This window comes from Oreochromis aureus, linkage group 16 (genome assembly GCF_013358895.1).
Source record: "Oreochromis aureus strain Israel breed Guangdong linkage group 16, ZZ_aureus, whole genome shotgun sequence".
NCBI lineage: Eukaryota > Metazoa > Chordata > Actinopteri > Cichliformes > Cichlidae > Oreochromis > Oreochromis aureus.
This window is the reverse complement of record NC_052957.1, coordinates 20,837,522-20,860,851: the sequence shown is the minus strand read 5'-3', so window position 1 is coordinate 20,860,851 and position 23,330 is coordinate 20,837,522. Positions and strand designations below refer to the sequence as shown.

Here is a 23,330-nt window from a genome sequence, read left to right as displayed (position 1 = left end):
ACTTGTCACTTTTGAAAAGTGTCCATCTGATTTTAAACTAGGCTGAAATCTAAAATCTGTTAAAGATGTTGAAACTGTGTACAAAGTGCTATTGCAACACACTCTGAAACTCTCTCCCACTGAGCCGAGTTCTGTGGTCTCTTTTAAAAAGGAGCTGAAAACTCATCTTTTCAAATGTTGCTTGCAGGTAACTTTTTTTGACTCCATGTTTTTAGTATTTTGTTGTGAGGCACTTTGTGATATTTATCTTGAAATGTGCTGCATAGCACATAGCACAAAACTGTACTTATTTACGTACTTTTCTGAGATGCAGCGGAGCTGTAAAAGTGTGAAATGTGCAGGGGTGACATTAAATCACCAATAAAGTAGTGGTGTGGGATACTCCAAATTTTAGTATGCTTTTTTTTTGTAGAGACCTGGGTTGCAGATGTGCTATAAAACTATTTAAAAAATAAATAAGTAAAATTAAATATATATGAATTCATACTGAACGAGGATCAAAATCAAGTATCTATCCTATCGTGCTAGTGTCGATCCAATACCATCGGTATTTGGACCAATCCTCACACCCCACAAGGGGCACCGAAACGTGGAGAGGCAAACATGATGACAGAACATTTGCAGGTACACCAAAATATTGTGACTTATACATTGTGTCGGGCTTCAAAATAAAACCTATCCACCACTTTATAACTTTATTTTGCTCCTCAAGCCATCACCTAAATATGGGCAACACACTTGCTACCATGCTGGTACAATGAAATGTGCATGTGTTGTATCCATGTTGGTGTAGGGAAAATGCTCCAATCAAATGTCCTTATGGGGCCAAACAAACTTAGCTATCTATACAATTAATAGTTTTTCGTGTATTTTAAAGATAGATCAAATAAATATATGCACAGTAGTCACTTGAGTAAAATACACAAAGTATATCAGTAAAAAACAAGTTAAAGGAATAAAAATAAAATGGGCTGATTTGATGCACTTGGGTCACAGTTTAGCCTTGAGCCTGGCACTGTCCTCCCTGCTGGCTCCCTCATGCCGGTGGTCGAGCCTGGCTGTGTGAAGAGAATCCTCCCTTGTTTCTGGAGCAAGAGGCGGGCCTTTAGAAAGAAGGAATGCACTGAAGCTTTCCTGCAGGCTCCCCTTCACATGTTGAGGAACGTCCGTCCCGCGTCCCGACATGGACATGTGGCCGCTGCTGCTCCTGTTTGTCCAGCTCTGCTTCTGCTCCGGGTATGAAGGTAAACAGCAACTTACAGCCTCTCATTCATCTCCCGGGCGTTTTTAACCGTGCTGAAAAGAATTAATATCAAATGGTAGAGCAACTTATCTTGAGAGAGAGTCCACATGGCAAGACTCTGGGGGTGCCAGTGGCTTGGTGGAGGGGTAAGTGTAGTTAAATTATGCGCTTTGGGCTTAGAGATGACTGTAAGTTGAACTGAGTTTGAGGTTTCTCGTCCTCCCCGCTGCTGGTGCTTGGTGAACCGCGGCTGTGTTTACGTGGAGGGGGTGGAGAGCGGGGGGAGTGCAGTGTGCATGTGGGGGACGTTTCTGTGCGCACGGCTCGGTCTGTGGCGCTAATCACAGGCCCGCAGCTGATCTGCGCTCAAAGTTTAATTTTCGGTTCTTCATGCCTCCACCTCTTAATCATTGATACCGCGCTAAGAGGCTGAAAAGACCCCAATAATTCAGAACTTTGAATTAAAATGAACAAAGGGCCTTCACATATTTTGGCTTTGGGTGTCTGGAATTATTTACACTACTTATACTAAAGTGTAAGTTTCTGTCCTAATGTTGAATTCCAAATACGCTATAGTTCCAAAGAGTTTACTGCCCCTGTTAACTTTTCTATCACTGTTCCTTCATGGAAAATCACTGCTTTTCTTTGGATGAATGAAACAAGACGTCCAACAAAGCAGTCACTCCATAATGCAAATAATCACCGTTGATGTGTAAGATCCAGTATAAGAAACATAAAGCCTGTAGCCTCCAGCGAGAAGCTGAAATGACTTCAAAGTGTAAGTCTGGATGAAGTATTGTGTGTGTGTGTGTGTGTCCCAGCTTGTGCAGTCAGTTGCAGTGGCTGTGTGCCTGTAGATGGTTTGAGAGTGGCTCACCGCTGCTGTATGATCATACAGGCTGAAACATGAACACAAGCTGTGGAGCAGATTCATACTGACACACTAAAAACTGCTCGTTGAGCCGACAGTCAGGACTTTGGTCTGTTCTTGTGTATGCGCCTGCATCTATTATGAGGAGTTTATTTTACTGGGCTCTGTTTGTGTTTGTTCTTTTGGTTAGTAAGCCCTTTTATTAGTTGAGCATGCCCAGGGTTGTGTGGCAGTGCACCAGAGTCAAATTCTAGAGACGTGCAGTTGCTTTTGCTCCTTTTGGGCTCTTTTGTATGTGTGTGTGTGTGTGTGTGCGTGCGTGTGTGTGTGGGGGGGACTCGTAATAGGCCCATGTAGTCACTCAGTCTCCCATGTGTTCATACATCTCTTCTTATGCTGGAAGGAAGTATTTGAAAAAGCCAGATCACATTTTCCATGAGGGTATGTTTTACTGATGTGGGTCATACACCTCATGAAGGGAGCAGTTTCAGGAAATGCCAGCAAGTACCATCATCGAGGAAGTCTGCTTGAAAGCAACCTGCATAATTACAAAGCAATGCACAAGGACCAGACCAAGAACTCTCTAGTAATTCCTCAGTCAGTGTTAGAGCTTTTTAGAATTTTCTTAAATTTATCACCCCGGATCCACAATATTTGAGTTGAGGGTGGATCTGGTTCACTTTCTTCATTGCAGTACATGGATATTGACCTTGGTGAAGGATGCACTTTCCAAATGCCTTTCTAGTTAATGGGTAGCTAAGAGTTTGTTACTGTTCCTAAGTTTTACTTAGAGGCGTTTGCATTTGGCTCAAAGAGAAAGCAGCAGGAGGATTTAGCAAAATGTTCAATGAAGTCTTCAGTATTCATTTGTGGCCATGATGTACTAAAACCATATTTGTAAGAATTAATAGAGTGAACTCAATAAGTTCACTTTATAAGTTAATAAGCAGTCTGAGATGGCCCCTTGGCTACCTCCAGTCGCTAAGGTGAAGTGTGCCTGAGTGGTTGCTGGCTGTGAAACTGGTTGCAAAGAGGATGCTGCAACAAAAACCTCTTGATTGCTTTCGTTGCTAGCAGATCGCAGTGGTCAGTATAGTTTGCATTGAAGATGCCAACTTGTCTGCAAACTCTCACAAACTGTTCATGAGTTCATCTCAGGAACACAGTTCTCCCACTAAACTGATATCCAAGCCTGGTGGTTATTAGAGTCTGAGCAATACTGGCTGGGCTGATGTATGGGCCAGTATTAGCTGTTTGTCGGTATAGTGGTATCAGCATTTATAACAACCAATAACTTAAAATTAAGAGTAAAGAAGAGACAAGAGAAACAGATGTTAGAGAAACTTTAGAGGAATCTTTTTCGTGTGTCTGAATATCACTCTGTTATATTTTTAAATCACCGGATATCGGTGTATGGGTCTATCGCTCTGCTGTTTATGAGGGACAGCAGCTTGTCTGAGAGAGTGGATGAAATGAGGGGCTGCAACAATGGTCACTTTAAGATAAATGCAGATTATTTTGGACTGTGAATCCTGTGAAGATACATGATGCATACATCCATTTGAATGGGATGTGTCTGTATGGTGCTGATCAAATGTTTCTCTAAAAATTGTTGCCTTCCTCTGAAAATGTTGTCGAAAAGAGTGAACTGAAACACTAAAACAGGAGAAACTGCAGTGTTCCCCCCTTAGTCTTCACTATCCTTCCTGGGGTCCATCCGACCCATTGTTGATGCAGAAATATTGATTGGCTCCGCTTTAGGAATGGACAAACAGATGCTAAATAAAGACCCGGTGTGAAATGATTGGTTTCTAGCAGTGAACCTGCTGAACACTGTGTGAATGAGTCAAACACCTCAGCTGCCAACAGCTTGTAGTTATTTTGTATTTCTTAGGTGATGAAGTGCTTCATCCTGCTTGGCTAGTACCTACAGAGGATATAAGTATTCAATTTTACACGAGACACACAAACCAGATGCATCAAAAACTCTCAGAAATGATTGTTTAATCAAGGCATCATCAGTTGAGAGCACTTAGGCGAGTTTACTTTCCTTAATAGGTATTCACTCGCTGTGGTGGGTTGTAGGGTGTAACACTGTACCTCTATGTAAGGTAATGGAGATGAAACCCGGAGCAGTTTGCTCCTCAGGGTAAGAAACTGCTGATGTAATGAGAAAAGCAAAGCAGACGTGTGAGTGTAAGTGAGACACAAGTCATTAGTGCAGAAAAAATGGAATTATGTAAGTTTGTAATCGTGGCGTTTTGAATTGAGTTCTAAAGAAATGACAGCGCGTTTTATCGTCTGCTTTCTTCCCCTCCGGTAGCCTGCAGCCACAATTCCACATTTACCGGGAAAGAGCTTCTTCCACATAATGACGGTTTGTATTACAGGCCCGCAGAGAACAGCTAATTGGAGAATCAGGCTCTGTAATTTAAAGCATATTCACTCCCAGAGGTTTGTCAGGAAGGCAAGCTCCTGTCGTTCCTGCACTGTTAACACTGAGAACTCCTTTGAAGTAAGAGAGATGGACAGGAAGATGATGCTGGCTGCCGATCCCCTCCTCATCGCGTTGACAGATTCGTTAAATATAAATGAAAGAAAGTCTCAGATCGCTCAATCCCTGTTTTGAAGTCCTTTGAATGTGAAGCTCTCTCATCAACAAGCACAAACCAGACCCAGTCCATTTATTCCAGCTGCGTAGCCGCTGTGATCCAATCAAATCTGTCCCACCTATGGGTGAGAAAGGTATCAGCAGCTGTTGAGAGCTGCAGATGGAGACATCAGTGATGGGAGAGTTCACGCTGCTCTGAGCGTCCTTGTGCGCCCTCCGTCCGTCATGGCTGCTTGTTTGTCTAAAGATAAAAAAAAATGTCTACTCCAAAAGTAAACATAATAAGAAAAAGTTATTTGTTCTTTTAAGATGAATATCTGAGCTCGAATGCTCTTGTTTAATTGCTTTTGTTTATTACTGAGCCAAGACCCAAATTAGTTTCTGCAGCGTGTAAACAAAGTGGATGAATAAGTTACATGTGTGCTAAGCATTTTTAGAGAGTGGGAAGGGTTAACTATTCGTTCCCTGCAGGCCGGTGTGGCACAACAGCGTTTCATCTTATTTAATTATACAGAGATTAATAATTGAGTTTGGGGAGAGGCTATTGATTGGCTCGACTAAGATTTATGGCTGTTGTATCTCTCCTGGTGGTAAGATTATCATTCATCATGGATTTTGTATCTGATCCCATTTTTAAAAAAATTATTATTTTTTTAGTCAGTATAGCTGAAAGACGCAGCTTTTGGTGAGGTGTCCTTAGACTGAGGCTGTTCCTAAACCAAGGTCGCTCCTGGTGGCAGGTGACCACCTTGGTGTGTGAGTGTTTCTGAGTGGGTGAATGAGAAACACCAAATACACTCTTGAGTAACACCAAGCTACAAAAGTGTTACATAAAGCGGTTTTTTATACTGAGAGGAGCATTTCTGTTTGTTTTCTTGATCTTTATTGCAGATGTTGGCTGTTTTAGTTGCGAATGATAAGGAGTTATAAGTTACACAGTGAGGCAATTTTTTTTTACTTTAAGCTTATGAAAAGTAGGGATGTGCATGACATGGTCTCATTGTTTTAATGATTTGTTAGTTGTTTTTGGATTATTGTGGAGCTTTGAACTTATTTTCATTCTCTTAGTTATTTAGGTTATTTTATCCATTTGTTTTAAGTTTCCCAACCTTCCCTGGTATTTCCTGCAAAGTTCAAATACACATTTGTCTTTAGCGTTCCCTTTACTTGTGTCCTTATTGGTTTCACCTGTGTGTCGTTACCCTCCTGTGCCTAATTCCCCTCCTGTGTATGAATAGCGCTGCATTCCCCCCAGTCTTTGTCTTTGATTTACGTTTCCCTTTTTGCACTTTGGTTTTCATGTTTTGTTTTATGGATTTAAAAAAGGAAACAAAAGAAATTGCAACAGCCCGATTAAATAGCTTACCTTTGTTAGGTCTTGCCTACCTCCCGGGTCTACATTTTGGGTCCTCAACTTTGCGCTCCATGTGTTCTGAATAATTTGCAGATTGTATGCTAGCTTTGTCAGAATAAACTGGAAAATCATCATGCAACTTAAAGTGATGTGTAACCATGTTCTGCAGCACAGTGCACTAGCATGAAAGAAAAGGCTACTGCTGTTAGCAGTGCTAAGGACACAGTCTGCAACTAATCTGATGACGTGTGAGCTTCTAACGTTATAGTGACACACATTTCAGCAATATTTTAAACATGGTTTGGTTATTGAAGAAATTGAGTGAGGGTTTCATACAGCTCCGAAAGTGCACGAGAAATATTTGTTTAACTTGGTCTATTTAAAGTGTGCTCAGTTTTGGTTGTTTTCCGAGGATTTTTTATCTTTTAGACTAGTCGAGTAATCTCATTTTTCCCTCTTGTTTAAACTGCTGCCAGCTGCTAGTCATCAGGAACATCACTAACTAAAACCATAATCATTGGGCGTTTCTCAATATGCGTACTTGTGCGTACTTGCGTTCTCGTGTACTCGTGATACGTCATCGCGAGTCCGTGCTCGCGTTCTCGGCGGGTACGTACTCCCGTGCGTTCTCGGCGAGTACGTACTCACCGAGACTTGAGAATTGAGAAACGGCCAATGACTGTTGATTGATGGATGATTATACTGCAGCTTTCAGGTGGTACAGGGATTAAGTTGTTAAACTTTTAGGACTTTTAAACATTGACAGCATATAAGATCGATGTCAGCCATTGGTTAACACAGTCTTATTTTGAAGCCTCAAGATCAGCATTTCTGCAATTGCCGTCTTGGTATTTTGAAACTGGAAGTGATGAGAGAGGCGGGATGACTATGAAACTGCGTGCTCACTTGCTAACACCTTGCCAATCACATATCATTAGCCAATGATAGATTATCCTCATTTCTAAAATATAGAATGACCAAGATTTACAAAAGAGACTTAATTTTTAATTCAGTATGAACCAAAATGAGCAACTGGGTCCATAAACTCAACGGAAAAGTGTGTACAGCGATCAGGGCAGAGGGCTGTTTTCCAACACAGTTCAATAGAACAGGGAGCATTTTTGGAGCCACAAGCACTGCCCCCTGGTGGCCACAAAAAGAATGCAAATGTAAGGCACTTATTGGCTTCACTTTTCAGACTATGAAGCTACATCCATCTTTTATATTGTCTGTGTTTTTAGCACAGCAAACTGTGTTACTACAACAACTTCAGTGATCATGTCATACACACTGACCCATTCTGATAACATGCAGCGTGTGAAAAATGAGTGGCTGTAAAACAGTGATCACATTTTTATAGAATGGGGTAGAACACACTTTATTTATGTCACAAGCTTTGAAACTCCCACACTGCAGTTACAAAAAAACACAATTTAGAACAAAATGGATTAAATGAAGTAAAGCTCAGGAAAATAAAGGGTGACTGAATAAATTAGCTCACTAATGTTAAAACTGCAGAAGGAATGGGAACTCAATTTTTAAAAAAGGTGTTAAAGATGAGTAAGATTATTGTATTAAAGCCTGTTTGTGTGTGTTAGGAAACCCAAAGGGAATCACTCAGCTCTGCATGGATCAGAGTTTGGCATAAACAACACGAACGCGTGGATGGATCCACTAAACGTGGCGCAGTGGATTAAGGCCAAGCATCTTCACTTTGGTCTTAAGTGTTCAAATGACACTGTTCCAGAAGTCTTTTTCTTTGTGCAGCTTTACAAACCTAAGCTGTGCTGCTATGTTCTTTTTAGAGAAGAGGCTTTCTCCTGGCACCCCTTACAAACACTCCCTAGGCAGCTACTTTTCTAATAACTGGTGAAAAAAACCAACCAGTTTTAATAAATAAGTCTGTGAATAATTGGTTTTTTTTCCCAATATGTAATTAGCAGATTTCTTGTTATGCAGAGTGCAAGCAATTTCTCACTGTAACTGCTCCATCTTGTTACATTACTCCACAGTAAAAGTAAAAAATGATCCAGTGATGATTTTTATTACTTTTTGTAAACACAGCTCTAGCAACGCTGTCAAATGCACTGCCTTTCCTAGCTTTTGATTCACAGCAATTTAATTTAAACTGATAGTTGTAAAAACATGTCTTTTGCATGTCTTGCAAACTGAACTAGTAATCTAGTAAACAGCGAGGTTCTAATCAGTTAGATGAAGTTAACAAATGCACAATTCCTGCAAATTCTCCATAAATGAACATAGATCTTTAGGTCTACTCATAAGTAGCACAAAAAAGGGTTATGAGTGCCAGTCGCATCACGGTGTAAATGATCACATCCTGTTTGTTTGCAGTTGCTGCAAATTCCTTCAGAGCTGATAACTTTGCTGGTGCATGTGGTTCTAACTAGTGTTCACTGTAATGCTGAAACACACACACACACACACACACACACACACACACACACACACACACACACACACACACACACACACAGAAACACAGACACACCTGTAATTAGTTTCCCATAACTTTCTTTCCTCCCTCCCTCGCCCCATTAAGAAGCAGACACTTAAGTTTTCCCATTAGACAGCTAAATCTGACTCACTCAGTATGTGGGTTTGCTCTGTGCAGTCGATGCTGTGTGATCTGAATGCTGAAACCTCAAAGCTTGTTGTGTGTGTGCATGTGTGTAACTGTTGCTATATGACTTGCAGCATTTTCGCCCAGACAGCATTTGTTAGACTGACAGAAAAACCACGATGAGGAAGAATGAATGGTAGCTACTGGTGATTTTTATCTTGGGCTCATTGAATGACATGCGGCCGATATACGGTGCTGAAGGAGGTTTGAACACTCCTCCTTTGTGGACCCTGAACAGAGAACACATTCACGCCGGGCTTCATAACGTCTCTGAGCCAGTTTTATTCCTGCTTCTTTAACCCCATCCTTACTCATTTCCTCTTGGCTTTATTAGCTCCAGGCCTGCTCTATCTTCCCTATCCCTTCGTCCTCTTTCCTAGATGAATCCCCCTGGCTCCTCACAGATTGGCTGTGAGTGCCTCTCAATGATGTGTCACATTTCAGCTTTTTTTTTCATGTTTTCTCAGTAATGTGTCACTGCTAAAGATGACACAATATGGATGCCTATGGTGGGTAAATGTTTAGGAGCTGTTTTGTAGCAAAACGTTTCAAATGAGGATCACAGAGTGTATCCCTGTGTTAAAAAGATTCGTTTTTCCAAGCCAGCTGGAAAACAGAGATCTTTTGGGATTTACTTATTCTTCTTGCATGTGTTCTGTCCAATGGATTCAGATTACTCCCACCCGTGGTATCTGGATTAGATGAAGTTGAGCAATACTTTAGGCCTGTTCTTGGTGCTGTTTTGCAGGGCGGATAAAAGCCCCACAGGTCAGCCCAGGACAAAGCTTTCAAACATTGCCTAACATGAATGTAGCTCTTCATTGTATTAGTTGCTTTTTTCTTGCTTTCTTTTACTCTCAGGGTCAGGACGGTACGCCTACGGAGACGACGAGGACTGGTATTCTCATACTTATAGAGGTAACGAAACTTGGTTTGTCACTGCCACAGCACACACGGAGACATACAGGATCAGTTTAAACTTAACTCGCAATTCAATTCAAGAAGTTTTTACATTAGAAGCAGAAAATGAATGCACCATAGTTAAGAAAGTACACTCACCAGCCACTTTGTTAGATACACCTATTCAACTGCCCAATAATGCAATCATATGGGTGGAACTCAGTGAATCTAAACATGGTCAACATGACCCTCTGAAGTTCAAACTGAGCATCAGAATGGGGAAGAAAAGGGATTTAAGTGACTTTAAATGTAGCATGGTTGTTGGGTATTGTTGCAGATTTCAGAAACTGATGATCTGCTGGGATTTTCTCTAGATAACCATCTCTAGAGAATGATTGAAAAAAGAGAAAATATTCAGTTCCCTGGGCAAAAATGGAATCCACTCGTTATAAATAAGGCATGCAGAAGAGCAGCTGGGTACAGCAGCAGAAGACCACACTGGGTGCCATTCCTCTCAGATAACAGGAAGCGGATTGAAACAATGTTGCCTGGTCTGATGAGTCTCAATTTCTGTTGTGACATTGAGATGGTGTGAGCCACATGAAAGCATGGATCCGTCCTGTAATGTATCAGTGGTTTATGCTTTGGGATGTGGTAGAATGGGAGATTCTCATCATGCATGTGTGATGCTATCATGTCAATATGGACCAAAATCTGAGGAATGTCTCCAGCACCTTGTTAAATCTCTGCCATGAAGAATTAAAGTAGTTCTGAAAGCAAAAGTGGGTTCAACCCAATACACAGCAATGTGTACCTAATGAAGTGGTCAGAGAGTGTATACACCCAAATTTAAATTGAGGCAAGAATTTCACCGGATAATATTTTAGAGAAAATACTAAAAAATTGTTTAGCTTGAACAAAAATAGCTGAACTCATTTCACCGTTCCTCCAAAGAACCTTCAGCCAGTTTTGTAAACTGACACTGTTACGTCAAAGTAGCTTCCCATTTTAAATCTAGGGTCCGTTAGACACGGAACATTATCATCCCGGCCAAACCGCACTCTCCCCTCGTGTAAAAGCTCAGATATAATATTTTCTCTTACTCGTTGGCTGTGGAAAGTTTGCCAACACACACACCAACACAGAGAGAAGGAGCAAGGGTGGTTTGCTGTGTAATGAAAACTCATTTTGACTCCACCTGGAAGTAAGCCTGAGCTTGTGTGTATTCTCCTCTGTGTGTTTGTGTGTGTGTGTTTGTGGTGGTCTGTAGGCTCAATGTTCAACTGGAGCCAGCAGGAAATAAACTGCAGATTTTGATTTTCCTGTATTGGAATAAGAACCTTGTGGCCCCTTAAATTTGGCAACATTCAAGAAATTTTACACAAGCATCACAGAGATGGGCAGCTATCCACTCGGTGAGGAAGCGAGTTGAAATGTGCAATTTCAAGCAAAGATCTCAAAGGAATAGTTAGATTTTTTTTTAAAGAAATACTTTCTTTCTTACTTTAGGTTTGTTGAGAAGATTAGAAGATTGATTCAGTCTCTTTAATAAACAAATCTATCAGAAGTGAACACTGGATTCAGTCTGCAGAGTTTAGCTTATGCTAAGTCACTGAAAGTGCAGTACTGTGCAAAAAGTCTTGTAGTAGTAATTCCTCAATTCTTCATACTTTGCTAGAAAAATGGAAAATTCATGTAATGAATGATTGAAACATGCAAACATACATGGAAAATATATGAGGCAAAAACCGAATTTGTACAATTCAAACAAGTTTAAAAATCGATATTTGGTACGACCACCTATACAGGTTTTTGCTGTATTTTCTCCTAGTTCTTCAGGACATGACTTTCAGATACAGTTCATCTGCTGTAGATTGTTTTGCCCCTTCCTGTTTTTCCTTCACTTCACACCATGTGCACTGTGTCCTTACTTTCTTTAAGGACACACTGCACACAGTGCCTAGAAATATGCCAAGTTTTCAGCTAACAGCTCTTTGGGAGTCACGTTCTTGGGACAAAATTACTATTTTATGGCTGTCAAGATGTGCTATCTTTGGCATTTGTTGTCAATTCAACCAAAGAAATGGAAACAAATTATGTGTTTTTATGACAGGCTGCTATTAACAAAGTGCCTAAAGAAACAAAAAATTGGTCTTTGCTAAGTTGTCTGTTATGTGTAGACACAGCACCGGTTCATTCCTTGCTTTTGGTGCCCTTTTTATGTTTGAATAATTAATAGATCAGTCTTAAGTGGCTTAACAAAAAACAAACAAACACAAAACATACATCTGAAATGGTCAGGTTTAAGGACTGGACTGAAAATGAGTGAAAAAGCAGCCAATGTTAGTTGGCTCAAGACTTTTGCACAGTACTGTAGCTCCATATGAAAACCTGAAATAGACTTCTTAGCTGTCTTCTCTAAGATCTCTAAGAAAGTCAAAATTTTCCTTTAATTGAAGCACAATTTTTCTAGACTTTAACTTTCCCTGGTCATCCTTATCAGCGTCAGGAACAGGCCTAATCATGGAATGATGATAATGGATCCAGGGGACCATAAACTTTGATTCCTAAATCAGTTAAGGATAAGGATAAAAACGCGCTGCATTCTTAATAAAGACTGTAATTTGTGTGGTGCCTTTCGCGCTCTGAGACCACGCGCACAAACAAAACTTAAGTGCTCTCCACACACATCATTATCTGTCTTTTACTCGAGTGAGACTCCTTTGCCTCATGAGACTGTTGGATAATGGAAGTCACTGAAAAGGTAATAAGAAATCCACTGTATCTGCCTGTACTCAAGGTGATGGGTGGGTTTTTGTTCTTTCACTCTGGCAGTGGAAGTCTCTCTCTAAGCTTCTATGGTCACAGGTAAGTGCTTGTTACTGAGCGTCTGTCACTCAAGGCCACACCATAAAGACATGAGAAAAAAACGATGAAGAAAAGGTCAGTGCCTCGTTCTGCTGTTTTTTAGGAACCCCGTGGTGCGCGCCCATTAAAATTAAACATGGTGACGTGAGCTGTCGCACACCCAGAGGAGAGCACTACAGGAACGTGATGGGGACACGGTGTAAAATCCGCTGTAAGCAGGGATATGAAGCTCAGAGCTCAGAGGTGGTGTGCATGGCGAGCAAACACTGGTCCTCTAACTACGCCTGCCGAGGTGAGAAAGTCCACTTGAACATGCGCACACATTGTGTTTCTCACTGTTTAAATGCATGCATGTATTCAACACACGCATTATAGCCATGGATTGCTTATCAAGATGGATGAAGGGAGGTGGGATATCATCAAACTGGGAACCCAGAGATGCCGCTGTTTGGAGCCAGCACCTTCCACAGAGCTGCCAGTCAACAGATAAACAGCAGAAATCAAAGCTGTCTATAAGCCTTCAAATCTTATTAACAGAGCCATCATCCAAAATGACCACAGGCACGCTTTGGGGACGGCCCAAATTTAGCAAATGAGACCGTACTGACTGTTCTAGAGAGATTTTATGTCTGAGTGCAGCCAGATAGCTTGTAGCTGCACATTAAAGCATCACGCCAAAGTTATTCCTGCGTGATTAGAGCTCATTCCTGATTCTGGAAGTAGAAAGTTTATATGCTTTGAACCACATATCACAGTCTTCTTTAGAGGATGTAGTTTGTTGGATTTTTTTTTTTAATATTTTGAATTTCTAAGATATTTCTTTTAATAAAATAAGGCCAACTGTAGCTAAAATGTAGGATTTTTTTAAACTAGTAAAAGATTGTAGTGAGATGGAGCCGCTTTTCTCGGACATCTGTACCTGGCAGGGTACGAATGGGTTTGGAAACAGTATTCAGAGCATGGGGAACAGGGACATACAGCTACTTCAGTGGTGGCGGTGTGCCTGAGAAGTGCTCATTTGTGATGTTTACTTTGGGAATAATGTGTCTCTGAGCCTGGGTGAAAAGCGATCCGTTAAAGAGAGGGCTAAGACAGGATCATTCTTTTAAATATAGAGATAACCGGGGCACACTTTGCTTACCTTCATGCATTCATAGAGCCGCAGCTTTTGCACTTATGAAAAGTAACAGAAGTAGTCATGTGAAGAAGAGGATTTTGAGTTTTAGAGAATGGATTTTGGAAAGGTTAGAAAAATTGCAGGATAAAGCTCTGGCAGTTTCAGTGTTAGACAGTGTAGGTGGACACAGATACTAGGTGTGGGGGGTCAATACAGCTTAGTATCGCAATATTTTGTGTGGCCATATTGTATCAACACAGGGTAATACCAAATATCCATCCATCCATCCGCTTCCGCTTATCCTTTTCAGGGTCACGGGGGGCGCTGGAGCCTATCCCAGCTGTCATAGGGCGAGAGGCGGGGTACACCCTGGACAGGTCGCCAGTCTGTCGCAGGGCTAACACACAGAGACAGACAACCATTCGCACTCACATTCACTCCTATGGGCAATTTAGATTGATCAATTAACCTATCCCCTCTAACTGCATGTCTTTGGACGGTGGGAAGAAGCCAGAGTACTCGGGGAGAGCCGACCCACGGGGAGAACATGCAAACTCCACACAGAAGTTTCCACACTGATGGTGGAATTGAACTCAGGACCTGCTGTGCAGCAACAGTGCTAACCACCGTGCCACCAAATATCGATATTTTATTAAATAGATTGAATTATTCTGGGAATAATATGAACCAGAGAGCTTCTCAGCAAACTCCAATTCACAAGTTCAGTGTACTCAACGCTGTAAGATAAAGATGCTACAATGTGAGTGACAGTTGGGAGAAAGAACTCCCTTTTTTAAGAGGAAGACGTTACCCAGGAGAACCAGACTCAAAAGAAGTTCGTAGATCAAAAACCTACAGCAGAAGCAAAGTTTCAAACCAAACATTAACTGAGTGTCTACATCCTGAGTCTGATCTGGGAGCTCGTTCCATAGGAGAGGAGTCTGGCAGCTCAAAGCTTTGCCACCTCCTGAGACTTGAGTGTGTGTATAATTATTTAAATGCATCTGTTTAAATGGAACCCTCGAGCAAGCACCACATTAACTCTGAGCTCACCCTGCTTTCAGAGATCCGTTGTCCTAAGCTGGATATGCCCATTAATGGTGGCTACAAGTGCTCAGACGGCTCTTACTTCAACTCTCGCTGTGAGTTCTTCTGCTCGCCCGGATTCACTCTGAAGGGCCAGAAGACGGCAACGTGCCGCTACAACACGGTGTGGAGTGCAGGAGTGCCCACCTGTGTTGGTAAGACTGTTTGCATTGTTGTTGTTGTTCTTTTGTGTACAGTTTGGTCTCCCACAGAGGACTGAATCCTCTAAGCTGTTAACAAGTAATTAGCTGCCAGAGGCACACCGTCAGCTCCAGCTCTCACTTATACGTCTCTATTACTATTTGTCCTGATACAGTGTTTGGCAAAGTTAGAACTCTGTGTGTTATACTCAGAGACACATACAGCAGACTTTGACCGTCACCAGTGTGTAATGTGTTTCATTTCTTAGTGCCAAGCTGAACTAAAAATGGCTTTCGGCTGTGTGGCCTGTACTTAGTGTTGTTGCACAGAACTAAAGCCAGTGACAATATCATCACATGAATCTGTGAGGACACTTTCCATACAAGATTCATCTTTGTCTCTGCAGTCATCCTACTTTTTGTGTTGCTTTAAAAGATTCTTTAGAAGTCTGTCACGTACGTCAAACATGTCTCTCATCTGCTCTGACTATGCTAGATTTGATTTAGGAGGACGCACTGTATAACTTTATGTTGGAAGAATTTCTACAGTGATGACAAGATTTGACAAGTTTTTGTTTTTTTTTAAATTTTCTGTAGATATTGATCCTCCAAAAATCAAGTGTCCAAATGTGAAGGACAAGTGGGCAGAACCTGGAAAGCTGACAGCGAGGGTGACTTGGGACACACCAGAGGGTGTCGACACTGCAGACGGCATCCTCACAGAGTCAGTTGCTTTTCTGCTTCCTTGTTAAGCCCCCAAGAGTAAGTTAAAAGATTAAAACTGAGAATGTGTTTTTTGTTTTTTCCCCCCCAGTGTTATCCTGAAAGGAAAACCCTCAAAATCCGACTTCCCAGAGGGGCTCCATAAAATGTCTTACACTGTGTTTGATCGGGCTGGGAACAAAGGGTCCTGCCGCTTCACTGTTAGAGTGCGAGGTGAGCCTCTAAAAGCAGAGGATAAGATTTTGATCGTTTGTCTGAAACAGGGTTTTTGGTTCTCTCCAAGAAGTATCCAAAGATGATAGGAAAATATATTTAATTGGTAGACTAACATTATACAATAAAATATTTGCTAGGATGCGTGTTGGACCAAGACAGAACAGATGTACGGTACATACAGAGTATGTGTGCAAAAGTCTTGCAGTATAATGCAAAATAAGTGCAGTGATTTATTGCAAAAATAAACATGTGCAAAAATATATGGAAATACAGTATATATCCACCTACATCCATCCATCTCTCTGGTTCTGTTTCAGATCTTTGCTGGATTTTTAATGTCCATAATGTCTATCTGCTGTAGATAGCATTTTTTTTTAGGCATGCTTCTTCTTCTTGTCCAGTTTCCTCAGATTTTTTTTTTGCATGTTTAGATCTGTCAGGGGTTCCGCTAAAAACCTTGGTGGCGCTAAAATAGTCATATCAAAGTGGCTAAAGATAGAATTTATTATGAGGGGACTAAACACTGGTTCATTCCTTGAGTAAGGTACCTTATTATGCTTGAATGATTCATTTTTCTGAAAATGTAATCTCCAAAGATCCCTTTTAAAAAATGACAAGACTGGCTGCTTGGAAGCAAAATAGAAGGTAGGGGCGGCTCAAGACCTTTGCACAGTACTGTGGCAGTTACCTGAATGCAACTCCAATTTTTATTTTTCACCTTCAGCCCAACGGTTTATGCCAAAGCCAAGTCTGAACATATGATACAGAATAATATGACAAATATCTATTAGGCAAGAGTTAAGCAGGCTTGTAAAAAGCTAATTCTCCAGAATCTTACTGTCTCTTTTTGTGAACAGTGCGGCGCTGCAGCCCTCTCTTTCCTCCGGACAACGGTTACATGAAGTGTGACAGTGACAAAGACAACTACGGAGCCACCTGTGAATTCACCTGCACCGGCGGCTCCGAGCTACGGGGCAGCGCTGCCAGAGTGTGTCAGTATGGACTCACCTGGTCGGGCACAGACACAACCTGTGCACGTAAGTACTGCATGCTGTTCAAGCCATACAAGCTGTTCTCATGCAGACATTACAATCTTCATTTAATAATTGTATTAGTTTAAGTCATTCAGAAATGGAAGGATAAACATAGACATAGACCTTTCTTACTTTTATAATAAGTAGACATTGTGTACTTCCAAGATTTATCAAAAAGACAAAAAATCTGTAGTAACAACCAAAACACATGCAAGTAGTTTTCAGCTCACTGATCACATCTTCTCCAGTGGGTTTCTGTTTTATGTCTCTTTGTGTTTTTGTGAGTATAAACGTTTCATTTCCAACTATTTGAATCATATGCAGTGGTTTTCATTGGGTGTTTTTTTTCTACTCAGCTTGTCTGTTTTTCATATGGTTTGGCTGTCAAAATGTTTTTGTGTCTTGCCGTCATTTTGGCTACTTTGTCTGGCAGTTTTTTTTCCATCTGGCTGAAGTACAGTGAATCTCTACTTCATTAAAGGGAAGGTTCAACATACAGTGACTTTAAAGGCAAAGACAAACTTCTGATAGATCAGTTTTTTGTCGATATGATACAACTTAAAATAATAAAATATAATTTAAATTGGCAATTAAAAAATATATATACCACTAGCTTTTATCTAGTTTCCTAAAGAGCCTGATTTTCACTGTTTAGTTTTGCTTTTTGGGATGAAATCTTTAGAGGAAAAAGCTTGCTCGTGCAACAAGTCGGTAAGAGAGACACTTTGTTGTCCTGTAACCTGCTGGCAGTTTTTACTATTAGCTGAAATTGCTGATGACTGAATTAAGTGTAGAAATATTACAGTGTAAGAGGGGAATCCTGAAGTCTGGAAAGGTGAATAATCACAGAAACTGAAAGTAAAAAAGGAAACCATGAGCCTTGGACATTACTCAATGGAGAGAGCTCAAGCACTTGAGAGAATTTAGTTTGCATTCATTTACAAAATCTGCTTACTTATTAGCCCAATATGACGTTTTAAAATCGAAATTCTGTCCTGTTAAATATTATATGGCCTGATATTTATATGAGTGGGTTTCTTTACCATTGAATGCAATCAAAACAGAGGTGGAGGTTGTTTTTTGTGGCCTCCTTTTACTTATGAAAACAGGTAAGCAGATTATTTTGATGAACTAAGAGGGATCCTGCTTAATGCAGAGATATTGGGCTGCATTTTCTTTTTTCATATAGTTCCTGTAACCTTTTCTGGTTTTATATGAGAATCCAAAATGAGGACAATATGGCACCTCTCTTACCAATCGATTGGACGGATCAATACTGGACGGTCCTCCATTAAATGTTCAAGAAGACAGAAAAAGTGCAGCAGTTGAATAACAAAAGTCACGTGTTCGACAGTTCTGTCACATTTCCAATGAAACTCATAAATGGGAGCTACAGAGACAGACTGGAAGGCAGTATAAATATAAAAAGTACTTTTATTGTATACCAAGGACGTAAAAAGTGATGCGCATTGTGGCACGAGAATTAATACAAAAACAAAATCCAATCGCAAAAGAGACTAAAAGAAAGCGGTGAGCCAGCTGGAGAAAACAAGGGCGGCTAAAAAACACGAGGGCGATGGGACAACAACAGGGCTAGGACTGTGGGTTAGAGGACACAGACTAAATGCTCACACCAGGGAGAGGGATAAGGCAGAGGTGAACACAGTCAAGACAATAACAAAGGCAGGGAAAGGAACAGAGGCGAGACGGCCACAGGAGGAACTGACTTTCAGAAACAAACAAACAGACACAAACGATGAGAAGCAGAAAGAGGAAACATAGGAGGCACAGAAAAAGAGGAAAACCCTCCAGAAACACAAAGGACCGTTAAACAGTAAGGATTATAATAGAAATCAAGGGTCATAGCAAAGACCGTGACCCATTAATTTGATTTTATCACCCGAGCAGCCAAAAACAGTCAACGATGAAACATCTCACAGAAATAATGTGTTGTAATAGCACCCTTTTCTTTGTAGCGTGTGTGTCACACCCTGTCTCATCACTTTAAATTGTCCGTTCGATGTCGTCACAGCCATGAACATCAACGTGGGAGTGCGTACGGCTGCTGCGCTGCTGGACCAGTTCTATGAGAAGCGAAGGCTCCTCGTTATCTCCGCGCCAACGGCTGCCAATCATAATTACCGCTTCCAGATGACTAACTTGCAGGTGAGGCACGACTCTCAGTTAATGAGCTGAATGTGAGTCGACTGAGATGGAGGGGTGGAAGTCAACGCTGGAGCGACTTGCGTCCTCTGTGATGATGCACACAAAGACGGCCTCACTGTGTTTGTGTTTGTGGGTTTTTTCACCCGCTTTGCCACCTAAGTGGGACAAAGTGGTGACACAGATAAATAGGAGAGATGTTGTGGTGATGAACATGAAATGTCACGGCAGTGAATAAATGATAGTGACACTGGCTCTGATAAGGCTATTCTGGGGTGGATGCTTTCCCACCTCATCAGACAACATTAAGTCAGAGCTCTTTTTAAATGACTGACCTTTCAAAGTGACTCGGATATCGGCTGAAAGATAAACCGGTGTCAGTTTGTGAACAAGATGACTGATCGGTCCTGCAGTCTGTAGACTGGTTATCAGGAATTTCTACAGTTAGTTTGAAAGTTAAGGAAAAAACAGTTCATTTTCACCTTATTTGGGAAAATGGTGATAATTTTACACAATTACAACATGATTTTTTTTCACCCCATTTCTAAAACTGTGCTTTGACCCATCAGTACGGTTATTTATTCACTGCAAACACTTTCAAAATCATCTTGCTGCAGTAGCAGACAAAGGAGCCGTCAGAAAGTTTGGGCTGTGTGGAATAGGCAGATCTAACTTGAAATGAGTTTTTATGCAAACTGTGGAGAGATTTTCCCCTCAGGGCTCAGTGAAGTCTGTCCAAATCTATCTGTGTTGTGTGCCACAACTTCATAACTTAAAAAGCAAAAAGAGTGCCGGTGTAGCTGTAAATTAGCGTAAATGTACTAAACTGTATACTTTCACAATAACATAGCAGATTAGCCATGATGTCAGGCCTCTCTTGGAAATGAGATTTGTAATCTCAAATAAATAATAAATAAAGGGCTAATAATTAGCTCAAATAGTTTGACATTTTAGTAGCAAGAGAAGCACATATGTAGACACTGTTCTAATACTTACCATAGTATATTAATACTAAATAAGTAGCAAACTGCAGTGCTATACAAGTTATCTCTAACACCTGAACATCATTCGAAACACTTAGCCAAACCCACTGACAAAAATCCCCCTGTACATTCACAGATTTATAACACACGTATGAAGGGATCCTGTAGCAAGGCACGTGTTATATAAAGGGATGAGTCAAAATACCAATATTACAATAAATTGTTTATTAATATGCTTGCAACAGTTATTCAGAGAGCTAATTCAGTTTCAGTTAGGTTAGGTTTTATTTACAAAGTGCCAATTCACAACAGCAGTCACCTCAAGGAGTATTATATTGTAAGGTAAGGACCATACAATATTACTAGGCTCAGGAAAAGGGAGCCGTCTGAGAAAAGAGCAAAGAGAAGAAAGGACAAATAGGAATGCAGATTTCAGATTTTAATCCACCATGTAGTACCATCTGGAAAGAGTCTGATTGCCAATAGCTTCATTTTTCAGCATGGCGGTGAACCCTGCTAATGCAGTAATCCATGCTAATGCATGGATTGGCCTCCCCAGAGCCTGGATCTCAACATTACTGAAGCACTGTGGGATCATCTTGACAGAAAACGGAACAAAAGGCACAAAACATCCAAAGAAGAGCTTTGGGAGTTCTTCAAGAAGCCCGGACATTTAGATAAATTGTTGGACTCAAGACTTTTGCACAGCACTGTAGGCACATTGTTTTTTCAGTTACTGGTGTGAAAAATGTCTCATTTAAAATCTATTTTTGTTAACTTTAACCTGCTGACCGACATCAGCAGCCTGCTGGATTGTTTGAATTCCTGTTCATGCAATAAGGACAGGAGTGGGGTTTCCACAGGTTTCCACTAACACACACAAAATATCAATTACCGGATTAAAATTTGCTCCTCTCTTGATGAACAAAAATCCAGTGTGTATAGTTGTTGGACACACAATGTCTCCCAGTTCTGCTTTTTCTAGTGTGCTGCAGATTTGAGATTCCAGATCAAGCTTTTAACTTGAAACTGAACCAAGATTGGCTCCAAATTATTCACAGTCTAAAACAGTGTAGTCGTACGTACATGTGGAAAACACATGCACAGAGACGGCATTGTTTTCGAGTGGAGCTGAACATAATCAAAAACATAAAACTGATGGATCTGTGTGTCTGTGTCCTGTGAGAACAGCAAGCTCAGTGTGGCCTGGACTTGAGACATGTGACAGTAATCGAGCTGGTCGGGACTTACCCGGCACAAGTCGGCCGTATTCGACACAACCTGCTCTCTCCAGGACTGGCCTTGCAGCTCAGGTACTAACATGCAAACACACCCACCTCTGTTACCTTCAGCACGTGTGACTTTGCTCGCTCCTGCTCATTGAACTGAATGCGTTTCTTAGGTTACTGCTCCGGATTCCTCAAAGGTCTTTCCAAATGGTGCTGGTAGACAAGCAGGGCATAGACAAACAACGCTACCCGTTCCCGATCACAGCGGCTGAATTATTCACCACCATCGACACTTTCCCCCTCCGCAAAGACGAGATGGTGGTACAGCAGGAGGCGGGCCAGACCTGCCAGTCATAAAACACCCAGTACACTTCCATGGACTGTCAGCCATCTTTGATCTTTCCCTCCTTCGTCACAGCAGAAAAGACTCGGATCTCCCGTTTCCATCCACATGTCACACGTTCCTACCTGAACCAAATCTGCCCTGTATCCTGTGTGCGCGAGCATGTCTGTGTGTGTTTGTGTGTGTGTGTCAAAGGTTTGGATGTCAGTCATGGTGCTAATCACACAGTGCATTACAGTCATACTGATTCCTGTGTCTTGTCTGTATTTTATTTGTTCTATTATTATTATTATTATTTTCAAAGCAGAATAATTGTCTTACTACTTTGTAAAAAGTCTTTTTACTGTATGAACTGGAAGACCTTTCACCTAATATTTATGTCGCACCTTTCCCAATAAGGATGTACTCTGTACGTGCAGTGCATCTGTGTCTGAATTTGCAAACACTGATTAAATATGTCTAGTGCGGAGGATGTGCTCCTGTGTGCGTCAGTGTGAGGAAGCAGTCTGCAAAAGTGCCCGAGGACAAGTAAAGAGAGAAAGTTAAGAGGGCAAATGATTCACAGGAGAAGTCTATAAGTCAGTACTAAATGTTTTCCTAAAATACAAATTGTCCTTGAAGCAAAAAAACTTCCTTCCACAACTTAAAAAAAAACACTGAATGCAGTGATTTGCAAAACATTTAAACCTTATGTTTAATTGAGTAATCTGAGGAAAACCTTGAATATTTAATGTATTCTTGTTTTGAATTTTATGCCTTAACAATCCTCAGCTCCGTTTTGTGTTCAGTATCACGTAGTAGGTTGTTCCAAAAAAGGATGTGCAGCAGACAAATTCTGGTTCCAGGACTGTTTTTGCAGCACTGCACTTTAAATATGGGAATATTTTTCTTTATAAGAGCAAATAAGGGTACGCTGTGACATTCAGCTCTTTGACATGCTGTTTAATAGTCCTACAGCTCAATGTTCCACTGGTTTTGTTTGGGAAAAGGAAAAAGGTGGAAGCATGCAGAGAATCACACATCCTAGTCTGGCATATTCATGACCTTTGAAGGTCTTCAGTTAGATGATTCCTGAACTTGACATTTAAAAGCATTGAATTTTCATGAATATGGCTTATAGCTTATGAAAAAAACAAAACAAAATATTCAGATTATTAGTATATTTCAGTGAAATGCAATTTAAACAGTATGAATGCTGTGCATCTTCAGTATAAGCAGCCACAATCATGTTGTTGACTTCACAGTTACCCAGATGATTTTTTTTCATCAGGAGCTCCTTACTGAAAAGGCTGGCTGCTCACAGAGTGCTCCATCAAAACATAAACAGAATACAGGAAGGGACAAGTGTGGTAGGAAAAGGTGCACAAGCAACAGGGATGACGGCAGTTTTGACAAGATCATCAAGAAAAGTCTATTCAAGAACTGACTGAGGATGATGTCAATGTATCAAGAGCCACGACACACAAACACATCTTTAGGAAAGGAGCTACAAATGTCTCATTTCTAATATTAAGTCAGTCCTGAACCACAGACATCCACAGAAAGTGTCTTACCTGGACTGTTAGTCAGTGATCCAAAGTCCTCTTTTCAGTTGAAATCACATTTTGCTTTTCTTTTTAGAAATCAAATTTTAGAAATTAAATTCTGGTGGAAGAGTGGAGAGACAGAGAATCCAAGGTGTTTAGAGTCCCGTGGGATATTTCTGCAATCTAATGATTGTGGTTTCCCCGACATCTCCTGGTGTTGGCTCGCCTCCATGCTGTAGCTGGCTTCTGAATAGGGAGCTCCATATTCTCCTGAACATTAAA

At 40.9% G+C, this 23,330-nt stretch overlaps 1 protein-coding gene across 1 annotated transcript; it reads left to right on the top strand.

Moving 5' to 3' along the window:
* Positions 1 to 1,020: 1,020 nt before the first annotated feature.
* On the top strand, positions 1,021 to 21,991 carry srpx (sushi-repeat containing protein X-linked). Its single transcript, XM_039600454.1, has 10 exons — positions 1,021 to 1,244; positions 9,582 to 9,638; positions 12,592 to 12,780; positions 14,670 to 14,846; positions 15,429 to 15,555; positions 15,646 to 15,767; positions 16,628 to 16,807; positions 18,837 to 18,970; positions 21,142 to 21,263; positions 21,353 to 21,991. The coding sequence occupies exons 1-10, from the start codon at positions 1,184 to 1,186 to the stop codon at positions 21,534 to 21,536; spliced, it is 1,353 nt and encodes a 450-aa protein (XP_039456388.1). The 5' UTR covers positions 1,021 to 1,183; the 3' UTR covers positions 21,537 to 21,991.
* The last annotated feature ends 1,339 nt before the right edge of the window (positions 21,992 to 23,330 follow it).

What these genes read in the sequence shown, in the direction of transcription:
- srpx (XM_039600454.1), top strand. Translation starts at nt 1,184, where the DNA reads ATGGACATGTGGCCGCTGCTGCTCCTGTTTGTCCAGCTCTGCTTCTGC. An exon ending in AGGAGTGCCCACCTGTGTTG is followed by an intron (nt 14,847 to 15,428) that starts GTAAGACTGTTT and finishes AATTTTCTGTAG; the next exon opens with ATATTGATCCTCCAAAAATC. An exon ending in CACAGACACAACCTGTGCAC is followed by an intron (nt 16,808 to 18,836) that starts GTAAGTACTGCA and finishes ATGTCGTCACAG; the next exon opens with CCATGAACATCAACGTGGGA.